We start from the raw sequence: 22,716 nt of genomic DNA on the forward strand, positions 1-22,716 counted from the left end.
GCAGACACAATTTCAAAATATGGTACGTTTTCTGTCTTTGTTTGCCACGTTGCGATTATAGCGTTATGAATTCGGCAGAGTGACGAATCGAGAATTTTGAGCAAATTGAGTTTTGTATAATAATGTTTCAGATTATCTTTTATTTCCACTAAAATTAATGGTAAATCTTACTCCCCTACATAGTTATTGAAATTTTCATTTGGACGAATAAGTGGGAAAAATGAAAGTGGCAAATACGAATCGTATACTTAGCTGTACAAATCAGGATGATCTATAATATTGTATAGCTGGAAACCCCGAATTTTCTATATAAAATGTCCTATACTGATATATTATTTTGATACCACTGTGTAGCTGTAGGTATCTTCTATCCAGTGATACCAAAACAAGTACAAACATTCCCCACATGGTATTGCCATGTGAGTGCGCCCCCTTAAAATTGGAAAATCCTAGAAAATCATACGCAAAATATACGCCAGTATTGATATTTCTGCTTTAAAATCCTCGAGTTTTTGCTAAATATTACAGTGATGATTATTTATAACTTAATTATCAAGTTAAGTCTACATAGCATTTAGGACAACCAGTAAGCCCCATATATAGGATGTGTGCTATGGTTTACGCGTAGTTGAATGGGTATTCGACCCCGAATACGACTATCTGTACAGTGGTAGAGACATTTTTGCTACAGCCGAATAGCTGTTAAAATGCGTTTTGCGAGATCTGTTAATTGTTTAGAACATGCAAGTATTGCATACAATTCGTTTACATTCACTTCTATAATATACATTTAAAATGAGTGCTCACGAATGGTCTAAATTTTTAGAAGGACCAATGGAATTGTACCAAGATTTTCAAACGCCGTTTACTCAGAACAGCAAGTTTGCGTATTCGGCACTCTGCTGTGTTCATTGCGATATGTTCAAATTTTCAAGATGGCACTAACAAGTCGGCTGGCAGAGCGGTAATAGCGCTGGCAATATGCCGATACTGTATACATGATAGCGGCGCAGTGCAGCGGGGGGTTCGAGCCCCACATCTGCCGAACTCATTTGTTTTCCTAATTTCATATTATGTCAGGAAATGTGCATGGGAGAATTTATGTATGACGAAGAGAGGTGTGGTTTACGCGGTACCTCTTCATTGAAGCATAGATGTCAAAGAGCTGGGATAAAAGACCTGGATGATAACTGTATAAAATATTCAAACCATGCTGATTACTTACACCTATAAAATGTGTACCATTGAAAAGAGCGGGATTGTATTCAATATATGATTGCAGACATGTACAGGTGTTGAGTGCAACTTTCTTGTAGTGCAGCGCGATATAATAAAAAAAAAATGTTGCCGTGGTAGTGAATCCGATTATCACATCACTTCGACAGCGAATGGTCGTCAGTTTAAATTAAATGGGCAAGTTCTCCGTGTCACGGAAAAACGGAACAATCCACGGAATTTAAGAAAAAAACGATAACGCAGAAAACGTGTTTTTCCTTGAGAAAAATCAAATTGAAGAAAAAAATAATGAGAATGCAAGGTAAAAATAAGGAAATGAAAACAACAAAAATTATAATGTAAGTTACTTCTTTTTACTACGATTTTTAGCGGTGCGCATCTTCTGTGGGCCTACCTTGCACAAGAGCATTCCATCTTTCTAATGAAATCACGGAATTTAGTATTTAAAACCACCCACGAAAAATCGCGGAATTTGGTGTTTTAAATCACGGAAAACATGCCACTTTAGTTTAAATATGGCTCTAAATTGACTATATAGAGCATTTTATGATGACTGTATAGTTGGCCAACGTTACATTAAGGTTACTTTTTGCTTTCTTGCTTAGCGGGCCAATATATATAATTTATATTGGAACTCATTTAGTTGGCCTACGGGCTTTTTGGCCTAATCTTATTATGTGAAAGTGCAATGACATTTTGTGAAGCAGGTTAATAAATTAGCACCAGTTGTTTAATATTGTTAAGGGGAGGGCTATGAACGTTTGGACAGTATTTGTTGTGGGACATTAGAGCACATCAGACATATCGAATGGCATTCTGAATACGAAGAATGTCCTTCTGATATCAAATAATTTTGATTTTTTGAAATTAGCAATGTAATACACATTTTATGGCAAATGATTACAATTTGATACCTTTGATATTTAACAGTACTCGAAGTAAACTTTATAAATCTGATGATTTTTACTTAAAAGTGTATGTAGGTGGGATGAAAAGCCGGCGATCAATTGAAAATTTTGACCTTTCGTATTGAGATATGGATTTTTTCCCAAAACTCCAAAAAAAAAGAGGTCTTTTGGGAAAAAATCCATATCTTCAATATGAAAGGTCAAAATTTTCAATTGATCGTCGGCTTTTCCTCCCAGCTACATACACTTTAAGAATATGTCATTAGATTTATAAAATTTACATCGAGGACTGTTATATATCAAAAATATGTGGAAAATATCAAATTTTAATAATTTGTCATAAAATGTGTATTATATCGTGAATTTCAAAAAATGATAATGATTTGATATCAGAAAGACATTCTTCGTATTCAGAATTCAATTCGATGTCTGATGCTCTCATGTCCCACAAAAATACTGTCGAAACGCTCAAAACGCTCATTCCAGATCCCTTAAAATCTGAATCTTTGGTGTTTGAACATATAAATATATGGAATAACTATAGAATACCCCGCTCAGGGTGCCTAACCCTAACCCTAACCCTAACCTAACCCTAACCCTAGCCCTGTGTGTTGGGTGGTGAGATGGGTATTCTATAGCTATGCCGCATATTTTTTTATAAAAAAGCCAAGGGTCCGGAGGAATGTCAAGGGTCCTTACCAAGTTTTAAAGGTCCGACCTTGGACCCTTGCCTTTGACAATTGATATAATGATGTTAAATGCTGGTGTAGACTATAGAAGCAATACCTAGCAACACCTCCTGCTTGAGAGAGAATTAGCTACGGCGATCGCGGTATGTAATTTGAAGAAAATTGAAAACCCGGGTTGAAAACTTAATAGGAAACTAAAATGAAAATGTACTCAGGGAGCTTAACGTATTATGTGAACCAGATTTTCCAGTGGAATAACAAAACTATGATTTTCTGCTCTTTGCTTGGTTCAATTTTTACGGCCCATGCGGACCCGTACCGTAGGAATGTGCGGGTCCGTGCCTACTTTCACGGGCATTTGACGCAAGAACGCACCTTATTTCAAACGCTGTAGGGCCTATTATATGGATGTTGAAAGTGAACCAAATGATTCATTATTTGGGTTTAAAATGCATGCGTGATGCCTAATTGTGCAAAATTGCTTATGGGTGAGGGTGAATTTTATTATGTGGTCGTACGCTACGAGTGGATGTCACTCGTAGGTCAGAGTGCCTCCCCGAGTATACATTATTATCAGTGTTGTCATTTCTCTCGTCATCATCTGGACCGTCTTTAGTAGAATTAAAGCAAGCCAATCTGAAAGACAAGCATCCCATCTCACAGCAGCTTTTTTGTCTATTTAGTTCTAGTTGTTGTCGTAACTGTAACAGAAAATGAAACATAGTTATATGTAATAACGATGGAAATAAAAATGAAATGGTGAGTAGTTTATGGCTTATTGACGACTTTGAGTGCGCCTTTAAGAAATGCCCCTTTTTCATCAATCCCCCGGTTTTCAGGCAAAATAATTAAAATTTTCTTAATGTTGGTCTATTACTGAGGTATATTTTTTTTTTTTGCTACAACACCAAAACCCACCAAGTGTCGATCGATATTATACAATGTTATTTTGTACAGGTTGATATGTAATTATCTGTCTATTTGTCTATTTTAAAGCAAATTTAAAAATTCTAAGCTGATGGCGGAAAGCTATAGCATAGATTTTTTTTCTATATTAAACGTCATAATCTGTTATAGTTGATATGTGGCTATGGATATCCTCTTTCTAACGCATACTTGGTGCAGCATTTGGACATTCTGGCTATGTACCCAAGTTTAAGCCGATGTTAAACATCACCACCATGACCCTCTGAATAAAATCTAGATTTAACTAACATACTATGGAACTTACATTATTTTTTAATTAATCTAATTCTAAAATTTACAACTCACTTTGCTACGTTGCGTCCGGAAACATCAGACTTGCTCAGGCATCTGATTGATGATGTTATTGTGACGTCAGATGTTGTGACGTAAGACGGCGAGGAATGTCTCGCAATGCCGGGTCCCATGCGTGTGACAACTGGAAACGGAGTCCACCTTCCTTGTTGATGGCAGGCTCCTCCACTCTCTCACATTATGGATTATTAGACTTCCTCCCCTCTTTATCAAGGATAACTGCTTCTTCATGACTGAAGAAATGTTCTGTCTGACGTTACAATCACGTCATCAATCAGATGCCCGAGGAAGTCCGATGTTTTTGGACGCAACGTAGCAAATTGAGTTGCTAATTTTCGTTCCAGTATTAGATTAATAAAAAAAATGTTTTGAACTACTGTATGAAAAATCACCAAGATGCTCTGGATTTTATTGAAGAAACATACTGTGGGCTTGACCAATCATAAACCCTAAATCATTTTTAGACTATCGAGCTTTTGCCATGAGTGTAAAAAGTGTTTTACTATGCCGGGTAAACAAAAACTGGGTATACCTGTGAAACCGTGGCTTTCAAGGTGTCAATTTCTTCGTTTAAGTTATCAATGGACACAGACTGAGTTGTTGCTGATGATGGTATATTTGAGCGTATTGTTGTGTTCGTTGCCGAGATGCTCTCACCGTCAGCAAACTTCCATACCGATATAATCTGTAAACAGGAATATCATAATGCGTGTGTGATACTTGCAATGACATGGTAGATATTTTGGATTATATAACTTATACATAAGCTCTAGACAATTCATTGGTTCATTGATATCACGACTTTACGATTAAAATTATGATAACATTAATTAAACTACGGAAAAAAAACATGGTGCTGTGTTGTAAAATATGTCATATTCTAAAAATTAGTACATGGCGATATTTGTTTGGGGTATTTCAAGAAATATAAATCATTTGATATCAGAAGGGTATTGAATGAATTCAGAATGCAAGTTGTGCTTTCAGCTCCCAAAACAAATACTGCGCAAAGGTTGGTGACCGAGCCCTTAAATTACATTAATGTAATTGTATATAATCACTCGGTGAGTGGTGCAGTGCTCCATTCAGCTGGCCGTTTTGGTTTATGGAATGGGTACATTCATCTTTAACATCCTGATTTAAATTTCGCCCGTCACAGTTAATAAATTTAGTCCAATGTGTTGCATACTGTAACTAAGTCCTTATCCAATTTCAAGCTTCAATGGCAGCCAAATGTGGGTCCCCTCGGGTATATCCCACCTAAAATATGAAATGATGCGTCCTTGGTGGGAATTTTAAACTGCATTTCACCACCCGTGTTACACTGACGTAGATAATAGAATGATGAAAGTTTACAACACAGTACAACATAACACCGATATTCTAAATCAATCACGTGACTCACCTTAGGAATAAAGATCACAAGTAATGTCACTGTGTTACAGAAAATAATGATACCAGAAAGAAATAGGTATAATGCTTCCGGGTCATCTCCGATAAGAAAGCTGACGGTCACCCCAACTGTACACAGTATGATCACGTTATAAATACTGATGCCTATAAATTTGCTATCGTTGAGGGCGTCAATGGTTACCTGAAGGGTAAAATAAATAATTTAACATTTAAAAACAAAAAGATTTGCACGATAGAAGGCCGAAACACACCTCCAAGTTCAATCAAAAATACACAATTAACACACTTTCATTTAACTAGTACAGCGCTCTGTAGTGATATTTGTTTATTATAGACATCATGTTACGATCTAATTTTAGCTCCATACATTTTCATTGAATAATACCTGGGGATATTCCTGTGATTTTCCATTATGTAATGATATGATTAATCATATCATGGTAAACAAGGAGGAATGACACACTTTTAACGTTATTGTCATGCTTTATTTACTTTTCTCAACAGTCGTGGATACGTGAAAGCCGTGGACTTTTCTGTATTGGATTTACAAGCTCAGATTATCCATACGCACACGTACGCTTATTTGACCTTTTCATCTAATAAGTACATCGTTGCCTATCTCTAGAGTACATGTGTTTTTTTTTATTAATGTTAGTTTAATATAATAAATTTTATATTTTCTGAAGTGGTTCGAGTAAAGCAAAGCCACTTTGAATTTACTGTGAGTACATTTATATTTACTGTGAGTTTAGTGTGCCCCTAGATAGGAAACGTATTTCTGAAAAGACCACTAAAAACAAGATGGAATCTTGCTCATGCAAACAAGTTTACCTTCCGTGTTTCCCAAGCAAGAAAAGCACCGAAAATCAACAGAATTCCTTTGTAGATATAGAGGGCGAGTAACCAATAAATGATGTAGTCACTTTCGCATAATTCAATGTATGGAGATATAAGTTGGTTAGGGGTTGCAGGGTCGTTCTGAGACAGACATCAATTAAAATATAGTAATATAATATAGTAATCAATTTTTAATTAATAATAATTAAGAAAAAACATTGCAAGTTAAAATATTCGCTTTTTAAAGCTCCTTTAAACGTACTTGTCATACTTTTTCTTCAGTTTTATTTTTCTCAACATATTCTATGTAGTCGGTTCCAGAACTAAGGTTACGTTACTGACATTTGTTTAGAGTAGAGTATTGAAGTAATCCTGTGTGTAGTTTTGGTCTACATTTTTTATTGCGTTTTCCGCAGGTAAAAATCTGACATCTTACCCTTGTGTATAATTCCTTGACGACCAGCTTCATTGGATCAATGACTTGCCATGCAGTAAGGATGCCAACATCGATTAGCAATAACATGGCAACCATCTTATACAGGAGGTAGTCTGTAATTACCTAGAATGAAGTAATTATTAGCATGATTAGCTTCGATATGGGTTTTGAATATTAATTAAAAGATATTCGTCTTATTCGGGAAATCGGGATATCCTCCCGTTAAAAAGTCTTCGGGACAGGAAAGCTGTGATCTATTGGCAAATAAGTATCAGTAACAAACTAAACAATCTGAACATTTTCAAAGGGACACACACAAAAAAAATACTCTTGGGACAGTTTAGGACCATGGACTAAAATCGATCCCCCTTCCCCTCGTAGCAATGTTGATCGGGGTCTTATCATCAGGCTCCGTGTTGGACTCTGCAACATTGATTGGTGGGGTAAGGGGAGGGATATAGCTTACAGGAGGGTTGAAGCTACACGTAGAAAATTATTTGAAAAACGTCCACCAAAATTTAAGTGACTTGGGATGGAAACAAGGAGTGAAATTGACCACGTGTCCCAGCACAATCATTTTAAGATTGTAGCTATGTCCATTTTGTTTTCTCAATTATATGTTACTCATTTCACTCAGTCTCAAATGCACTGTTAATTCTGCCCCCAAAAGAAAATGTAAGTGACTTTGGGGTATATGCATGGTTACTTGCGTCTAACTGTTCAAGTGACCATGCATATACCCCAAAGTCACTTGCATTTATATACAGAAATAGATATGTGCAATATTAAGTACACAGTGACCAGGGGCGTAACCAGACCTGACCTACCGGGGGGCAAGATTGAAAAATTTCCCAATTCTTGACCAAAAGTCGCGAACGGCTTGCCGCGAAGCGTTCAACGGGTGGGGTCCATGGGCCCGCCTTAGGGGCCCTGGTGGGGTCCAGGGCAAAGTCTCATGGGGGTCAAGGGGTGGAGCCCCTGAAGCTCCTGGTTTTTGGCATATTAGAAGCTAAAAATCAGTGTTTCAGAGTACAAATTTCAAATTCCCTCTTTCTTTCCCGTTTCTCTTCTCCCTTTTTCTTTTCTCCCTTCCCCCTTTTCCCTCTTTTTTTTTTTTTTTTTTTCCCCTTTCTCTTCTTCCCTCTTTTTTCCCCTTTTTTTCTCTTCTCCTTCCCCCTTTTTCTTCCCTCTTTTTCTCTCCTTCCCCCCTTTTCTCCTTCCCAATTTTTTGCTCTTCTTCCCAGTTTTTTAGGTGTCGGGGGGCAGCTTGCCCCCCGGCCAACCCACTGGTTACGCCACTGACAGTGACCATTACGAATTATGTAAATTAGAAATATGTACCGTTTTTTCGGATTATTATGTTTATTCAGTACATATGTGACCGTACACGACAAATGAGCCGTACATTCCTCCCCCGGTCAATTTCGTGTTTAGAAAATATATATCATAAGCTTTAAAAGGGTATATCAGTTGACTTCAAACGATATCCAGAAGCAGGGTTATGGTTTGTTAAAGTTTGCTACTTCAACAAATGGGTAGCCTTTTTTCGTTTCTACATGTGTATCTTTTTCCACATTGCTGGTAATAAATATCAAACAGTCATAATTGGCGGTCAATTCAAATCATCCCTAAGTCAACGAGATTCAGAATTGTCCTCTCAATGTTAATTGTTGGTTATACATACATAGACAAAATACAATGTATCACTTGAACAGAATTTAGCCAAAGCAAACATAGATCAGAGCTATTAAGAATTCTATAGACATCTAAGGTAGAAGCTTATTATCCTCTTCGGCAATAGGATTATTGGTTGGTTTAAAATGTGTTTGACTATCAAAATGAAATAGATGTCGAGCCAACTTGAGGTACCGATAAATACGACCTTCATGCACATTTTACACTGTAACTCAGAATACAATTTAGGACACTATTTACGGCTCATTTGCAAAATACGCATTTCGAGAAAATCGAATTTGAAAATCTAGCAATTTTCATTTGCCTCATTACCTTGATTAAAATATTATTGTCGATTAAAACCAGGTTAACAGTAATGCAAATATACCATATTTTCAATATAATTCACTTCTCACTATCAGAGCATAACTTATTCTGCAAAAAAAATCAATATCAAATAAAATACGTCACTATGTGAAATGGACTAATGTCAATTTCGCCGTTCAAATGACAAATACGTCGCGCAAATACGTCAATATGTGAAACAGTTGCGCAAATACGTCGGTATGTGAAAAGGACAAAACAGCCATTTTGCCGTGCAATGACAGAGTCGCGCAAATACGTAGCGCAAATACGTCATTATGTGAAACGGCAAATTCTTCAAATTGCAGATACGATATACTGGGCTTGCGCAGGATAGGTGATCGGCAAATACGTCGTTATGTGACGCGGACATTTCAAGGTTTTGTAAATACGCATAATTAAATTAATTAATATCTTACTAATTAAGCTACTTTGAGGCACGGTTTTTGGTGAAAATATAGAGGAGAACATAATAAACTAATATATCAATTTTCTCAAAAATGTTAAAAATATCGAATACGTCAGTGATACGGCCGATGATATAGCAAAGAAACGCCATCTCTTACCTTTCTTTTCGGAGTTTTAAAAGCGGCAACCTGATATACTCGCCACGTCTTACTGAACATGGAACCAAAAGATAATACAAACCCAACAGACAACGCCCAAACATTCAGCTAAAATAATATGAAAAATACGAGAAAAGTGTCATAAAGATAAGGCCAAGGAAGCACATAATCATGTCAAATATCACATAACCTTTGACCAAAAATGGCATGTATTTTATAGGGATACTCACAGATCAAATAGCCAAATCGAGTAAATCATTTTTCATATTATTTCCTGTTTAATTTTTCCATAATTTTACAACAATAACAATCTGTAATTTTGTGAAAATTCCGTGGAAAACATGTCATCCAACGCCGATGTTTCAAACGATCACGGATTTTACACGGAAATAATGTTTCAACATGTTCAAGTAGTGTATAATTTGCTTTTATATCGTCCATTGTGTTCTCAAGCGACAGCAAATCAAAGCGAGATAAGCGCTCCACAGACTCCGAGTATTAGACGTACAATATTGTATGTAACTCGTATATACGTTATTTAATCTATTGCCATTCTATTTCCAGTAATGTTTGTTCTAACGAATGTTTGATGACGAAAAATCGATAATATGTTACATATAATATCTAGCAGAAATATATTATCGATTTTTCGTCATCAAACATTGATGTTATTTAATCACGAATACGTATACAATTTCCAATGCAAATGTGGTTTAATTGTCAACATTATCGGCAATTATATGAAATGCTAAGTGTTTGATTTTTTAAAGCCTTTACCAAAAAATGTTGATTTTAATTATTAAACTTATATAGTTAAACGTCAACAAAATTATGTTTATAGAATAAAACATTTGTTTAAAACTGTTGTAAAATCATTAATCTTAAACAAAATGTCCGTATATTCATCGGCGTTCCCCAAAACAAAGAGATTCTGGCAATCTACGTGGCTATACCTTAAAGAAGCACTCTAGTACAGAATCCAAAGCCATGGCATATGCAAAAAATGTTTTCCTTTCAAATGTGATTGTCCTCTTATAGTTTCTTACCTGACAACAAAGTTCCTTGAAATTAAAACTGACCACGTGCGTATTCACACCACTAAAGAATATGCATGTGTATACAATCATTCCTCCAGTAATGATTAAATTGTTGAGGTTCGGACTTGAAAGTTTGACGAATCTGTTAAAATATTTTCCGAGAATGGTTATACTGTATAGCCCGCACAGTTTGGATCACAATATAATGCTTGTGTGGCTCGATTAAATGTTACAGTTTGTGAATGATTTTGTGATTGAATGCTTGATAATGATTTGATAATTGCCAATAGCAGTTAAATATGTGCTATTGAGGTCAGTATTTGTAAACATCTTCTTCATTTTTGGAGTAGTTATCGTAAACACATACTAAGGATGCACCTCGATTTATGGGACAAGACTAACGAGTATAATTGATACATTAGAGATAAATTGTTTCAACTGCGCGAAAAATGTCCAAATCTAAAGCAATATATTTAGTAAACAACATCAATCATAAATCACTATTTACACATATTTCTAATTAAAACAGATTCTAGACTTATAATCTACATCCTAAAGGCAATGTCAGTAATCCCACAAGTGAGTAAAAATATTAACAATATTAAGCGAAAGAAAAACACATTTCATGCACTTTACCGTTGCTTGCGGAACTTGATATTAAAAACGAGAAATCCAAAAGCTAGTAGAATCCCGATGCCCGCCAATGCACACATGGATATGAATATGGTTTGTCTTACAGTGACATGGAGGGCAACGATGGTTATTTTCACTTCAGGGGTGTGATCAAGCGGAACATTTCCACCTAAATATTAAAACAACGAGACTAAAAACATTAAAGTATTGTAAATAGTACCTTTTAATCCGATAACGATCTATAACTTGTCGCTTCTTTCTATAATTAACCTTCGCCCTACTAACCCAGCAAACACAAAACGTTTTCGACATCATTCGCAAAAGGTTATAAAAGGTTGTCAGAAAACGTTTAAATGTCGGGTTATATAAAGGGTATATTAAGGGTATAAAACGTTTTCATAACATTAAAATCATTTTTTGATAATCTACTGCTCAGCAAACAAAAAATGTTTTACAGAAAACGTCGGGTTATATAAAGGGTATACAAAACGTTTTAATAACATTCCAAAAACATTTTTGAAAACTTGATACAAATCATTCTAAACAGAATGTTATTTGGGGTTGAAAAAATATTTTGCGAAAAATGTTTGCCCAAAATATTTGCAATAACGTTTTAAAAACGTTTTCATGACCTTTATATAACCCGACATTTAAATGTTATTAAAACGTTTTGAAAAAAACAGTTTAATAACATTTCTGTGTTTGCAGGGTGCAAATATTTTAACATAATGTTATTTAAGTGTTGACAAAATATTTGGCAAAACATGTTTGCAAAAATAGTTTACATTAACATTTTTGAAAACATTCTAAAAATATTGTTGTAGTGTGTTTTCATACAAAACGTTTTAAAACGTTTTCATGACCTTTATATAACCAGACATTTTAATGTTATTAAACCGTTTTTATCTAAACCAAAAGCCAAAATATAACTTATTAAAAACGTCTTTAAAACGTTTTTGTGTTTGCTGGGAATAGGCAGGTCCATCCAAAAAACTACCAAAGCTATTTATTTATAACTAGCTGCTTATTAGCTCTATGTAATAAAAAGGTTTTCACTGACTTAGTTGCTGAGATATTGTCCTTAAAATAGGGTACTGTAAGGTGTCCTGCTTAAGGTCGCGAAACTTTCGGCACAAAAAAAAAATTGATTTTTTTTATTACATCACCTAGGGGAGCACAAAAGCTACTCACGAATAATGGTAGAACAACATCAAAGTGTCTGTTTTAAATGAACATGAAATGACTCGTTCGCGAATGTATGTATACAATTTGAAAGTATATAGAACGAAATAGTTACATAACATTCTAAGCATGAGTTTTTAAGGATTTTAGTGGAGTTATGGTATTTTGGCCTGCATCTTGGATTAAAGAAACAAATGAGGTGGTCCAAAGTAACATACATGCGATTTTCGTTTTGCCCATTGGTTTTTATTCTTGCATTTATATACGAAAATATTTACTGAATTTATACTAAAATAGTGTTTGTACTTTTATCCTCCAAAAATAATCTTACCTGGCCACGCTATTTCACATCGTAACGGATCTCGAACATCCATTGGATTAAAATCACAAATCTTGTGCTCTAGAAGGTCTGAAGTTAAAAATGATCGTTTAAAAAACACTATAAAACTAAATAGGCTTATCACTACGAACAAATTTGATACAGCTCCTTTTACAGAAATACTCCATAATCATTTCGGCAAACAGGCTTCTAAGACTCGGAAGATTCTAAATTACACCTAGGATCAAAGAAGCCAAGGTTCAAATTAGGGTATTTGGTAAACTTACCTTCGCGAAGTTGTCCTATGAGGGTGATTCCAACGCGGTCACCCTTTTCGAAACTCACAGGCCCCTTGAAGAAGAAGAAAAACATAAAAACAAAACAAAAAACAAACAAACTATAAGGCTAAAAATGTACCCAGCCAAATACGATAATTTCCATTAAGAGTAAAAACGTCACATTAGTAACATTAGTCAAGGAAAGACACATCTTAATATTCTTTCGAAGTTTTATGTCACAAATTGAAAAGCCTTGGTAGAGATTTTTTTTAACGTTAACAGCTAAGCTTGTCTGGTATCCGACCTAACCAGGAAGAATCATGAGAGAGTTTGCAAATATACACGTCAACCCTCATTGACTGGTCTTCTTGTTATGTTCTACGTAAACTGCCTTCGCTGCCAGGATTGTCCTTTCAAGATGGCATGGTGGAGGCAAATTTCAATGGATAACCTAAAAAGGAGCAGCATCCCACGTGCAGGGAGCTGAGGACAATAGGGAAATACTTCTAAATGAGGAAGCTGTCCCTCCGCCGTTGGTTGCGACACTTTACCCAATTTACGCAATGGTCACAAACGAAAGTACCCGGTATAGTTAAACCATGAGGTTTGGAACATAAAATGATTTTAACGTAATTCAATCACAAATTTTCAACAACATGTGACGTTCTTTTTTACCAAACTAAAAGAGATTTCCAATTACTGATCTTCTAACTGGATAATGCATAACATGAGATTATGATGTACATGGGGAAATTTAGAAACAATTGTTTTTACTGCTACTACCGATATACACGTTCACTTTTACTTATATATATATATAATAGAGGCTCTTGCCGGAGTGGGTTTGAATAGATACGCTTTCCGTCTTTGAATTTATGCATTTGAGCCGCATTTTGCAAACTCTCTATTTTGGTTATTACCGTAACTCCAAGAAACGAAACCCGTGCTAAGCTTTCAAAGAACACCATCATCATCTCCTTATCATCGTATGTATAATCTTCCAGTCTGCGAATGCGTCCATCTAAAAATACGGTAGTTTTGAGTACGTCTCTACTACCGTTAAGCGCCAATGCAATGGCCCATACTGTGTCGTATCCGAATGGGTGTTCTTTGTTAAATGTTAGACGGTTGTATTTTACATTATTATCCATTTGATATTTGACATACTCGTCATATTCGCTAGCAGTCTGCAATTAGGATAAGATATATAGAGTTTCATAAGCAGTAAAATGTGTTGATCAAATGGTATGCAATAATGTCACAAGGTTGAAAAAATCACAATCTACTGTTATTTGTAAAATTTCTTGTTATCAAATTCAAGTGAAAAATGGGTAAAATGATGTTGAACATATACCTATGATGACGTTTCGTGCTACATCGTAGCATTTTCTCAAATCACCAACGTCAAGCTCCAACAGGAAGCAGACGAGGATTGGGAGAGTTGGTAAGTTGATTTGAGAAAGTGCTACAATGTAGCACGAAACGTCATCATAAGTATGTTCAACATCATTTTACCCACTTCTTTTAACAAGAAATTTTACAAACAACAGTAGATTGTGACTTTGTTAACTTTGTGACATCATTGTAAGTGTTTTCGTCAATATTTTTCCGTCGGCAAATATATTATATAAACAAGAAAATTAAGATCTCGCAATGTGTAATAATTTTGATATTTTAGTACAAAAAGGGGACAGCAATGATATATAAATAAGTTATTATTAAAGCAGCTTAATTTTGAACCCTCGTATTATATTCTAGAGGGACTGTTGCCATCATGGGGGTTGTAATACCTCAAACAAAATAGGTGTTCCTTCAACCAGCGAGCAGTACTGATTGATTTGTACAACTTACAAAATTCCCAACAGTAACCTCGTCAGTACTCGATAATGCTTGGCTTCGAATACCAAAGTAGTTTGATCTTACAACTGCTTCAGTCAACTCTTCTTTTGTACAGTCTAATGGCCCGTAGTCTACCTCCCACCATTTGTTGTGGTACCAACCTACAAGCATCCACACGTAACCTTCACCCGTCAGGTTTAGCTTAGAAGCCTACAGATGGAAGGGGTGATATGTTAGTATACAAACATGAATTTCAGAACTAACCAAATATTTTATTGAGTATTATTAGATTAGATCCGTAAGTAGTCAAAGAAATCAACGCACCTCACAGAAGACTTTCTGGGCCTTATCAGCATACATCAAGGCAATTATTATCTTTGCGTCCTGTTTCTGCAATGATGAAATAAAGGAATACATTTTGTAACTAAATAAAGCAAAGGAGCTAAATAGTTTCGATCTTTCGATTAATCACAAATGCTTGTTCGATCATTAGCATTTATGTAATACCAATTCGTTAACTGATCTCAATAAATCACAATAACGATTCTGGTTATTAGTCGATATAAGAGTCGACTGCGGTCGACCAAATTTGGCTGTGGTTCCTGAGACATGATAAGAATGTTGCGTGCATAAATGGAACTAACGCAGCAAACACAAAAACGTTTTTAAAACGTTTTAAATAAGTTATATTTTGGGTTTTGGTTCAGGTAAAAACGTTTTAATAACATTAAAATGTCGGGTTATATAAAGGTTATGAAATCGTTTAAAACGTTTTGTATGAAAACACACTACAACAATATTTTTAAAATGTTTTCGAAATGTCATTGTAAACTATTTGTGCAAACATTTTTGGCCAAATATTTTGTCAACACTTAAATAACATTATGTTAAAATATTTGCACCCAGCAAACACAGAAATGTTCTTAAAATGTTTTTTACAAAACGTTTTAATAACATTTAAATGTCGGGTTATATAAAGGTCGTGAAAACATTTTAAAAACGTTATTGTAAATATTTTGGGCAAACATTTGTTGCAAAATATTTTTTCATCCCCAAAATAACATTAATGTTATTAAAACGTTTTATACCCTTTATATAACCCGACATTTAAATGTTTTCTGTAAAACATTTGTGTTTGCTGTGCAGTAAATTACCAAAAATGTTATTTAATGTTATGAAAACGTTTTATACCATTAATGTACCCTTTATATAACCCGACATTGAAACGTTTTCTGACAACCTTTTATAACCTTTTGCGAATGATGTCGAAAACGTTTTGTGTTTGCTGGGAATGGATACCTCTGTGTTCAAAATTAAAACTTAAAGTATGCATAAAAAATGATAATTGTATTATAAGATGCAACTGCAGGAACTGTACAGTCGAGTCATGGAATAAAGTTTAGAACCTTTTTTCAGTTTAGGGCAACCGTTCTAAATCTTAATTTGATAACAAATGAGTGAAAAAATGGAGGCCATAACTCGGGACTTACAGTTTGGGTCCCACGAGGTAAATTCCATAATTGAGCTGAATACGTGTACGAGGTATAATGTGTTTAGATTTCGATAGGCGCAGTTCCTGATTCAAAAGGTGTGAGTTATTACATGAAACACAGTTATTGTACCAACAATTCCCTCCCCGAACTCTCCTCATTTATCCACGAGTAGCGGTGACTGTAGCAATCCCCAAATGTTTAAAAAATGTAATCTTCATGAAAATTCATCTATGTTGGTATAAATCATGATTTAACCTTTTGATCCAAACACAAGGAATTAATTCCTACCTCGGAATTTTCAGATGGTACTCCATCTTTCATTAGCGAAAATGTACTCCGTTTTCACCACTACTTTGTCGCATTACAGGACATCTAAAGTCACAGATGTTGGGAATTGGGGAGGGGAAGGGCTTGAAGTGCAGTTTTGGTACGATTGTATTCTATATTGCAATTTGGGACCCTAAATTTCAAAAACTTTGGCCTCCATTTTGTTCCCATCCCTGACAGCATGGTAATGATATCAACATTTGAATTAATTATATCTACTTGGGTTACCATAAAGGGCTTGAACAATATTCCTTTTTTTTTTTAAATTGGATTATGACTATTACTTGACCGCTTACCTTAAGATTTTCAATTTGATTTTTCGGATTGTCAACAAAGCTTTCAGAACTGATCAAAGTAATGTTGGCCTCTTTCAATTCGCTCACCAAATCACTCACCGTCTGGAAGTAAGACGTCGTCAAGATAGTATGTGTAAATTTATACGGCAGGGAGGTAAATAGCAGGTAAATAAGTTAGCCACCCACAGGGCCGGATTTACCATAGGGCCAGATCGGCCCAGGATCCCCAGTACATTCAACCTGCCCATCGACCAAAATTGCCTCTTCAATAAATTATTTGCCCTTAACAAATTGGTTACCACATTATTATCATGATTTGGATCTGTTCATAGTCATATTTATTTATTTATTTATTTATTTATTTGACTGAACTTTATTCACAACTATGGAAAAGCCTCAGGAATAATATCACATCGTACATAATTATTAAATTTATTTTGAGCAATTTCCAAAACAAAGTCTTCTTCTTAGTATTATATAATCTTGATTTGATTCAAAACATGATGGAGGTCATTTCAAGGTCACCATTTTTTTACATATTTTATATAAGTAATTTCAAGGTCATCAGAGCGCATTTCATGGTCACAGCTGGACTTCGTGGTCTTACAAGACTGCAGCTCGCAGCTTATGTTGTTGTAGGGGTGGGGTGGGGGTGTATGTGTGTGTTTTGCGTGTTTTGCGTGTCAGTGGTGTAGGAGGTGTGGTGGTGGTGGTGTGGTGTTTTAAACCAACTATGCTTTAAAAGAAAAGTATTGAAGTGCTCACAGGGATCACTAAATTAAAAACATATATATATATTGCAAATTCTACAAACTTGACATTAAGTATGGGAGATTTCTTCACGAAGTGCCAAGACTAATCTGAAAGGGGTTTGCATAAACCACAAGAGTTAAATATTTTTTGGGTGTGTCGGGAGATGGTGTCAAATAAAATTTGATCGAAAATGTGCTTTCCATGAGTTTACAATATGATGCTCATAATTTGAGTTTGGCGGAGTGATGGTAAAATTTATGAGCAGGGCTATTTTAACGTTTGTGCAATGTCAATTAAAAATCCGTGCTTACAATATGCAGTTGAGATGCTTAGTAGAGCCTTTGTTACGGTCACTTTTAGGCAGTGGCGTAGCTCTAGAGAGGGCACATGTCATGGCCGCCGTATGATGGGGGGGTGCTGAATCAACCAATTCAGGGCCCTAGATTGATTCTGCGTGATTTTTGTTTCCGGGGGGTAGGTTTAGCATGTAGCCAAGGTCTATAATATAGCGCGGATTTTTGAATTGCCACGGTCTAAAGGCCACGTAGTAGGCGTTAATGCGTACGTAATTTACTTCTAGAATTCTTGTATTAAAGCCATGTTATAATATTTCTGTAAAAATAGATAATATTTATTTTCCATAAAATGTTAGCTTTCACTGTCCCCTTTTAATTTTGAGCCAAACAGGCGAGGTAAAGCAAAGAAAATTGGAATTTACTACTAGCGCCAATGCATGTTACTCCCGCGGTTGTAATACGGTACGATCCTCTGGTGGGGGTGTGTGTATGTGTGTCCCGTACGCCGTGTATGTACTGTGTTATGTGTTATGAACATCGCATACGAGTTCGAGTGAAATTTCCATCGTAATAATAAACGACGGTTCCTGCGTTTCATTCAAAATCTCGAATGTTGACAAAACTACAGCACCTAAAGTCTTGATTTTTGCAGAGTATCTTTGTTTACTAAAGTACATTACAATCGTGTAAAAATAAGAATTAAAAAAAATGTGGCAAGTCTCGTAAAAGGGGGGGGGGGTAAGTATATTTTGCTTTATATTTATCTGAATTATTTCCAGTTCAGAGCACATCTCACAACACAGGTAACCAAGAATCAAAATTAATATAAATTTTGTTTACTATTGTTACGCTACAGATCATAGTAAAAGCTTTTATGAAAAGCAAGTACACGGAACTTATGCTTTAGCTTATATGAATGGAAATGACGCAATTAAGAAGTAGCTACAAAAATTAAATATCAATTTTCCTTTTGTTATACTGCAGATAAAAGCTTTTAGAATTTGTATTCCTTCTATAATGAAAAGAAAGTCAAAATCCCTAACTTTGACCTTATCTGAAATTAAGTACAGTTCAGTTAGTTGTTTTGTTACCCTACTGATAAAGCTTTTAGAGGCTGGTTCCTTGTTTAGTGAAAAAAGTTCTAACGTCATGTACGAGTATCAATATTAAAAATATACACACATTTGTAATCCTTTTAAAAAAGCTATAAACTTAAATGAAGAACATTGATTGCAATCTATGTGCATAAAACTTACGTATGTTGAACTCCATAGAAGCTAAAACTCAATATCAATTGCCTGTATAAAGGTCTCAAAACCATGTATGGTAAATATCTCTGAGCTAAACCACATTCCTCTTCATATCCAAATAATTAAGATCTCATTAAATTGTCCAATTCAAATTTGAACTGGTTTATAGGCCATTATAAATTCATTGAGATTATTTTATTAGAAATCTAGTTAGAAATTTGATTAGAAATCAACTAGGTGGTTCTTACAGTGTATGTTTATTTAATAATAATAATAATTATAAAAACCCGCTTATATAGCGCTTTCAATCCGAAGACCTCAAAGCGCTTTACAAAACAAAAACAAAATGTAAAACATCTACAGATCTCCAAGCAACAGTAGAAACAGAACGAGCAACCGGGGAGCTGGTTGATGGAGATCTGTAGACGACAACAAAATATCTTAAACTACAACAAAATATAGCACCGACATAATTAAGCATAGGCATCAAAACCAATAACAAAATTGCACAAAATAGGTACTACAAAAGTCTACAAACCTCCAAAGAATATACATTTCAGGGTTAAGTCGCCTGCATACAGTAGCATAGCTGGTATGGGGAGGAGGGGGAGTGTTCGTCTTTTCCCCCGGAAATTTTATGTAGCAATCCCGTAGGATGTTGAATATCTAAGATTAAATAACTATTATTTTTTACAAATATGTTTCTTAACAAAGGCTACATTACAAGTTACAAATACACACACAATATAATAATCTGCTTTACATTTAATAAAAATATTATTAACTTACTGATGAAAATATTTCATAATTTTCATGTATTGTTGCAACCCTTGTCCAACCAAATTCCTTCATAACTGCTACACGTGCTGGATTGTGTGACTGATCTGTGGGATATGTCCTGTAGAATAATGGATATTTCTTACGATTTGATAACGCCGGGGAGCTTGATGTTGGAGATACCTAACAAAACACATAATTGAATACTATTAAATCATTACAAAATGACAGAAATAATACTACGTGACGTGATGTAACAAAAGGCGATACAATATTTGTCAGACTAAATGCATTTTATTCAAATTCTAATAATATTGACTACAAATGCATTAAATCGTCGCTGGTCGCAATATGTGTTTTAATGGTGATATCAAAAGGATACTTAGTGGAGGTGCGTAGCATGATGTCGGCTATGTTTGTATTTATATTATGTCTATAGTATTTATAATGAATTAGCATGTATGTATATACATATTAGCCTATTAATTATGCATTTATCCAAATAAAAGGACGGCTAGTCAATATAAGACATTCAAACATAATTATTAGAATTCATTAATTAGTATGATTATTGATAAAAACAATAAGATACAAAGAAAATATTAATTGATGCATTATGAAAACTGTACATCTGACTTGCTTCAAATAAAAGACATGCTGCTTTTGCATTAGCATTTCACAACATTTCATGTTTATTTGTTGACATTGTTTAATGAAAGAAATTAAACTCAATTAAAAACTAATGTATTTGTTCACACTGTAATATGTGCATCAAACTAGAGATAGACAAGGCCCTAAGCCCGACCTTACCTGATATTAGATTCCAATAGTGTGCAGTACCAGCAATAGCCTCAGATCCAAGGAGCAGCCTCCTCCTAAAATCATTATCTTCTGTGGTTCACGGTAGATCTGATCGAATAGCATTCTGCTACTTAATCCCGGATTACACTGTTGCCATAAAATTAAATCAAGTAGCAATATCAATGACTGGGGTGAGGTAACTGGTAACTGGGGAGTGGACGCGACGAGGAATCCCAAATCATAGCGCCATGTAATGAAGACAACCCTTTTGGAACACACTTTGGCATTGTTTATACAACTCTTTTCTGCATATATCTACGTTACAATTTGTTTTGGTGATTTAGTAATTATTTTAAATTTTGGGACTGCATTTTCGCGTGTTTAATGCGTTTTAAGCTTACTGTGGAAATAACGCTGATATATTCTTGCTCCTTTCAGAATTTCTGTCTAATTGTCGGCTTTTGTAAATAACAGAATGTAGATTGCTCTGAATAGGTATCGTAAATTCCTCTCGATGGGTCTTTTTATGATATATAATTACTTATATGAATTCAGTGTAACGATCCAAAATGTACCTCTGCAGCCAATATATCACGGAATACAAACCAATTTGAATTTGTAACTTGGTGTTGCTTTTTTTTAAGGAATGTTGGTTCTTTTCTGGTATTTTTTTAAAATTTGTCTAGAAACCATAGCCTTTAGGGAAGTTTCAATGGTTACCAGACTTTCAGGGGTGGTCAATAAGCTTATACTGTCTAAATGACTAATGTTGTCCTTCAATTAAAGCCATAATGTGTGATTTGCATAAAGAATAGATTTCTATTTAAATGTTGCCCCCTTTTAATTGCTATGAATGAAGATTTAAATGAATAGACATGATTAATTTGTCCGAGGATGTATTTTGACAGGGGCTGTACTTGGCTGACGCTATAAAGCAAAATTTCCTGACCGGCTATTCTATTTTATTTGAATTCAAAATATTAAAATTTGAAATATAAGAGGTGTTTTCTTACCTGTGTATCATTCCATACGATCTGCAAGTCATAATCAGCCAGCAAATCTTCTCTAGCGTTGATCTGTTCTAAGGCAAGATCTATCCCCGGCACCAATCCGCTTACTTCCCACACTCCACTTAAAGACATTAGACCACCGATATACAGCGGGATCTTCACCCCTCCATCTGATTGGGATGTGTTCGTTACTTGGCCGTTTATTGCTAGTATCAATCCAGACATTAGTGTCACGATAAACATATCGCCATCAATAAAAAATAACATTCTATTACGTGTTTTATTCAAAGTTAGCATCCAAGTCAAATACGTGTAAAAATGCTCCTAGCACGTTGATACACATTATTCTCCGTCTTGTATCTTTAACTGATTTTTCATATTAGTGTCATTTCATAATATTCTTCAGTGTGATGTTGGAGATGCTTTTAAATATATTAACACAGCAATAATCCTTACTATAATATGTGACCGTACATCATGAATAAGTCGTGAATGTCCTAATTGTATTCTGAGTTACAGTGTAAAATGTGCATGAAGGTCGGATTTATCGGCACCTCGAGTTTTGACAGTCAAACACCTTTTAAACCAATAAATAATTCTATTGTTGAAGAGGATAATAAGGTTTTACCTTAGATGTCTATATAATTCTTAATAGATCTTCTGGTATTTGTTTGCTCAAGTAGTGGGTTACAAAGCATTGCAGTTTGTCTAGGTATGTATAACCAACAATTAACAATGAGAGAACATTCTTGAACCTCGTTGACTTGGGGATGATTTGAAATGACCGCGCGCCAATCAGCAATGTGGAAACAGAGACAATGTAGAAACGAAAAAAGCTACCACTCTGTTGAAGGAGCAAAGTTCAACAAACCATAACCCTGCTTCTGGATATCGTTAGAAGTCAAATGAATTATCATTTTAAATCTTATGATATATATTTTCTAAACACGAAATAAAACAAAATTGACCGGAGAGGAATTTACGGCTCATTCGTCGTGTACGGTCACATATATTATGTGGACACA

At 35.0% G+C, this 22,716-nt stretch overlaps 1 protein-coding gene across 1 annotated transcript; it reads right to left on the bottom strand.

The window, feature by feature from the left end:
• Nucleotides 1–3,315: 3,315 nt before the first annotated feature.
• Nucleotides 3,316–21,916, bottom strand: LOC140167742 (gamma-aminobutyric acid type B receptor subunit 1-like). Its single transcript, XM_072191037.1, is given in 17 exon segments — nucleotides 3,316–3,534; nucleotides 4,644–4,796; nucleotides 5,517–5,705; nucleotides 6,356–6,502; nucleotides 6,798–6,920; nucleotides 9,401–9,508; nucleotides 11,175–11,239; nucleotides 12,584–12,661; nucleotides 12,859–12,922; nucleotides 13,770–14,036; nucleotides 14,701–14,898; nucleotides 15,013–15,078; nucleotides 16,805–16,906; nucleotides 19,893–20,063; nucleotides 20,686–20,741; nucleotides 20,744–20,828; nucleotides 21,695–21,916. Coding segments are annotated over 17 exon segments (2,313 nt in total).
• Nucleotides 21,917–22,716: the final 800 nt, after the last annotated feature.

The sequence above is a fragment of the Amphiura filiformis genome, chromosome 13, assembly GCF_039555335.1.
Source record: "Amphiura filiformis chromosome 13, Afil_fr2py, whole genome shotgun sequence".
Classification (NCBI taxonomy): domain Eukaryota; kingdom Metazoa; phylum Echinodermata; class Ophiuroidea; order Amphilepidida; family Amphiuridae; genus Amphiura; species Amphiura filiformis.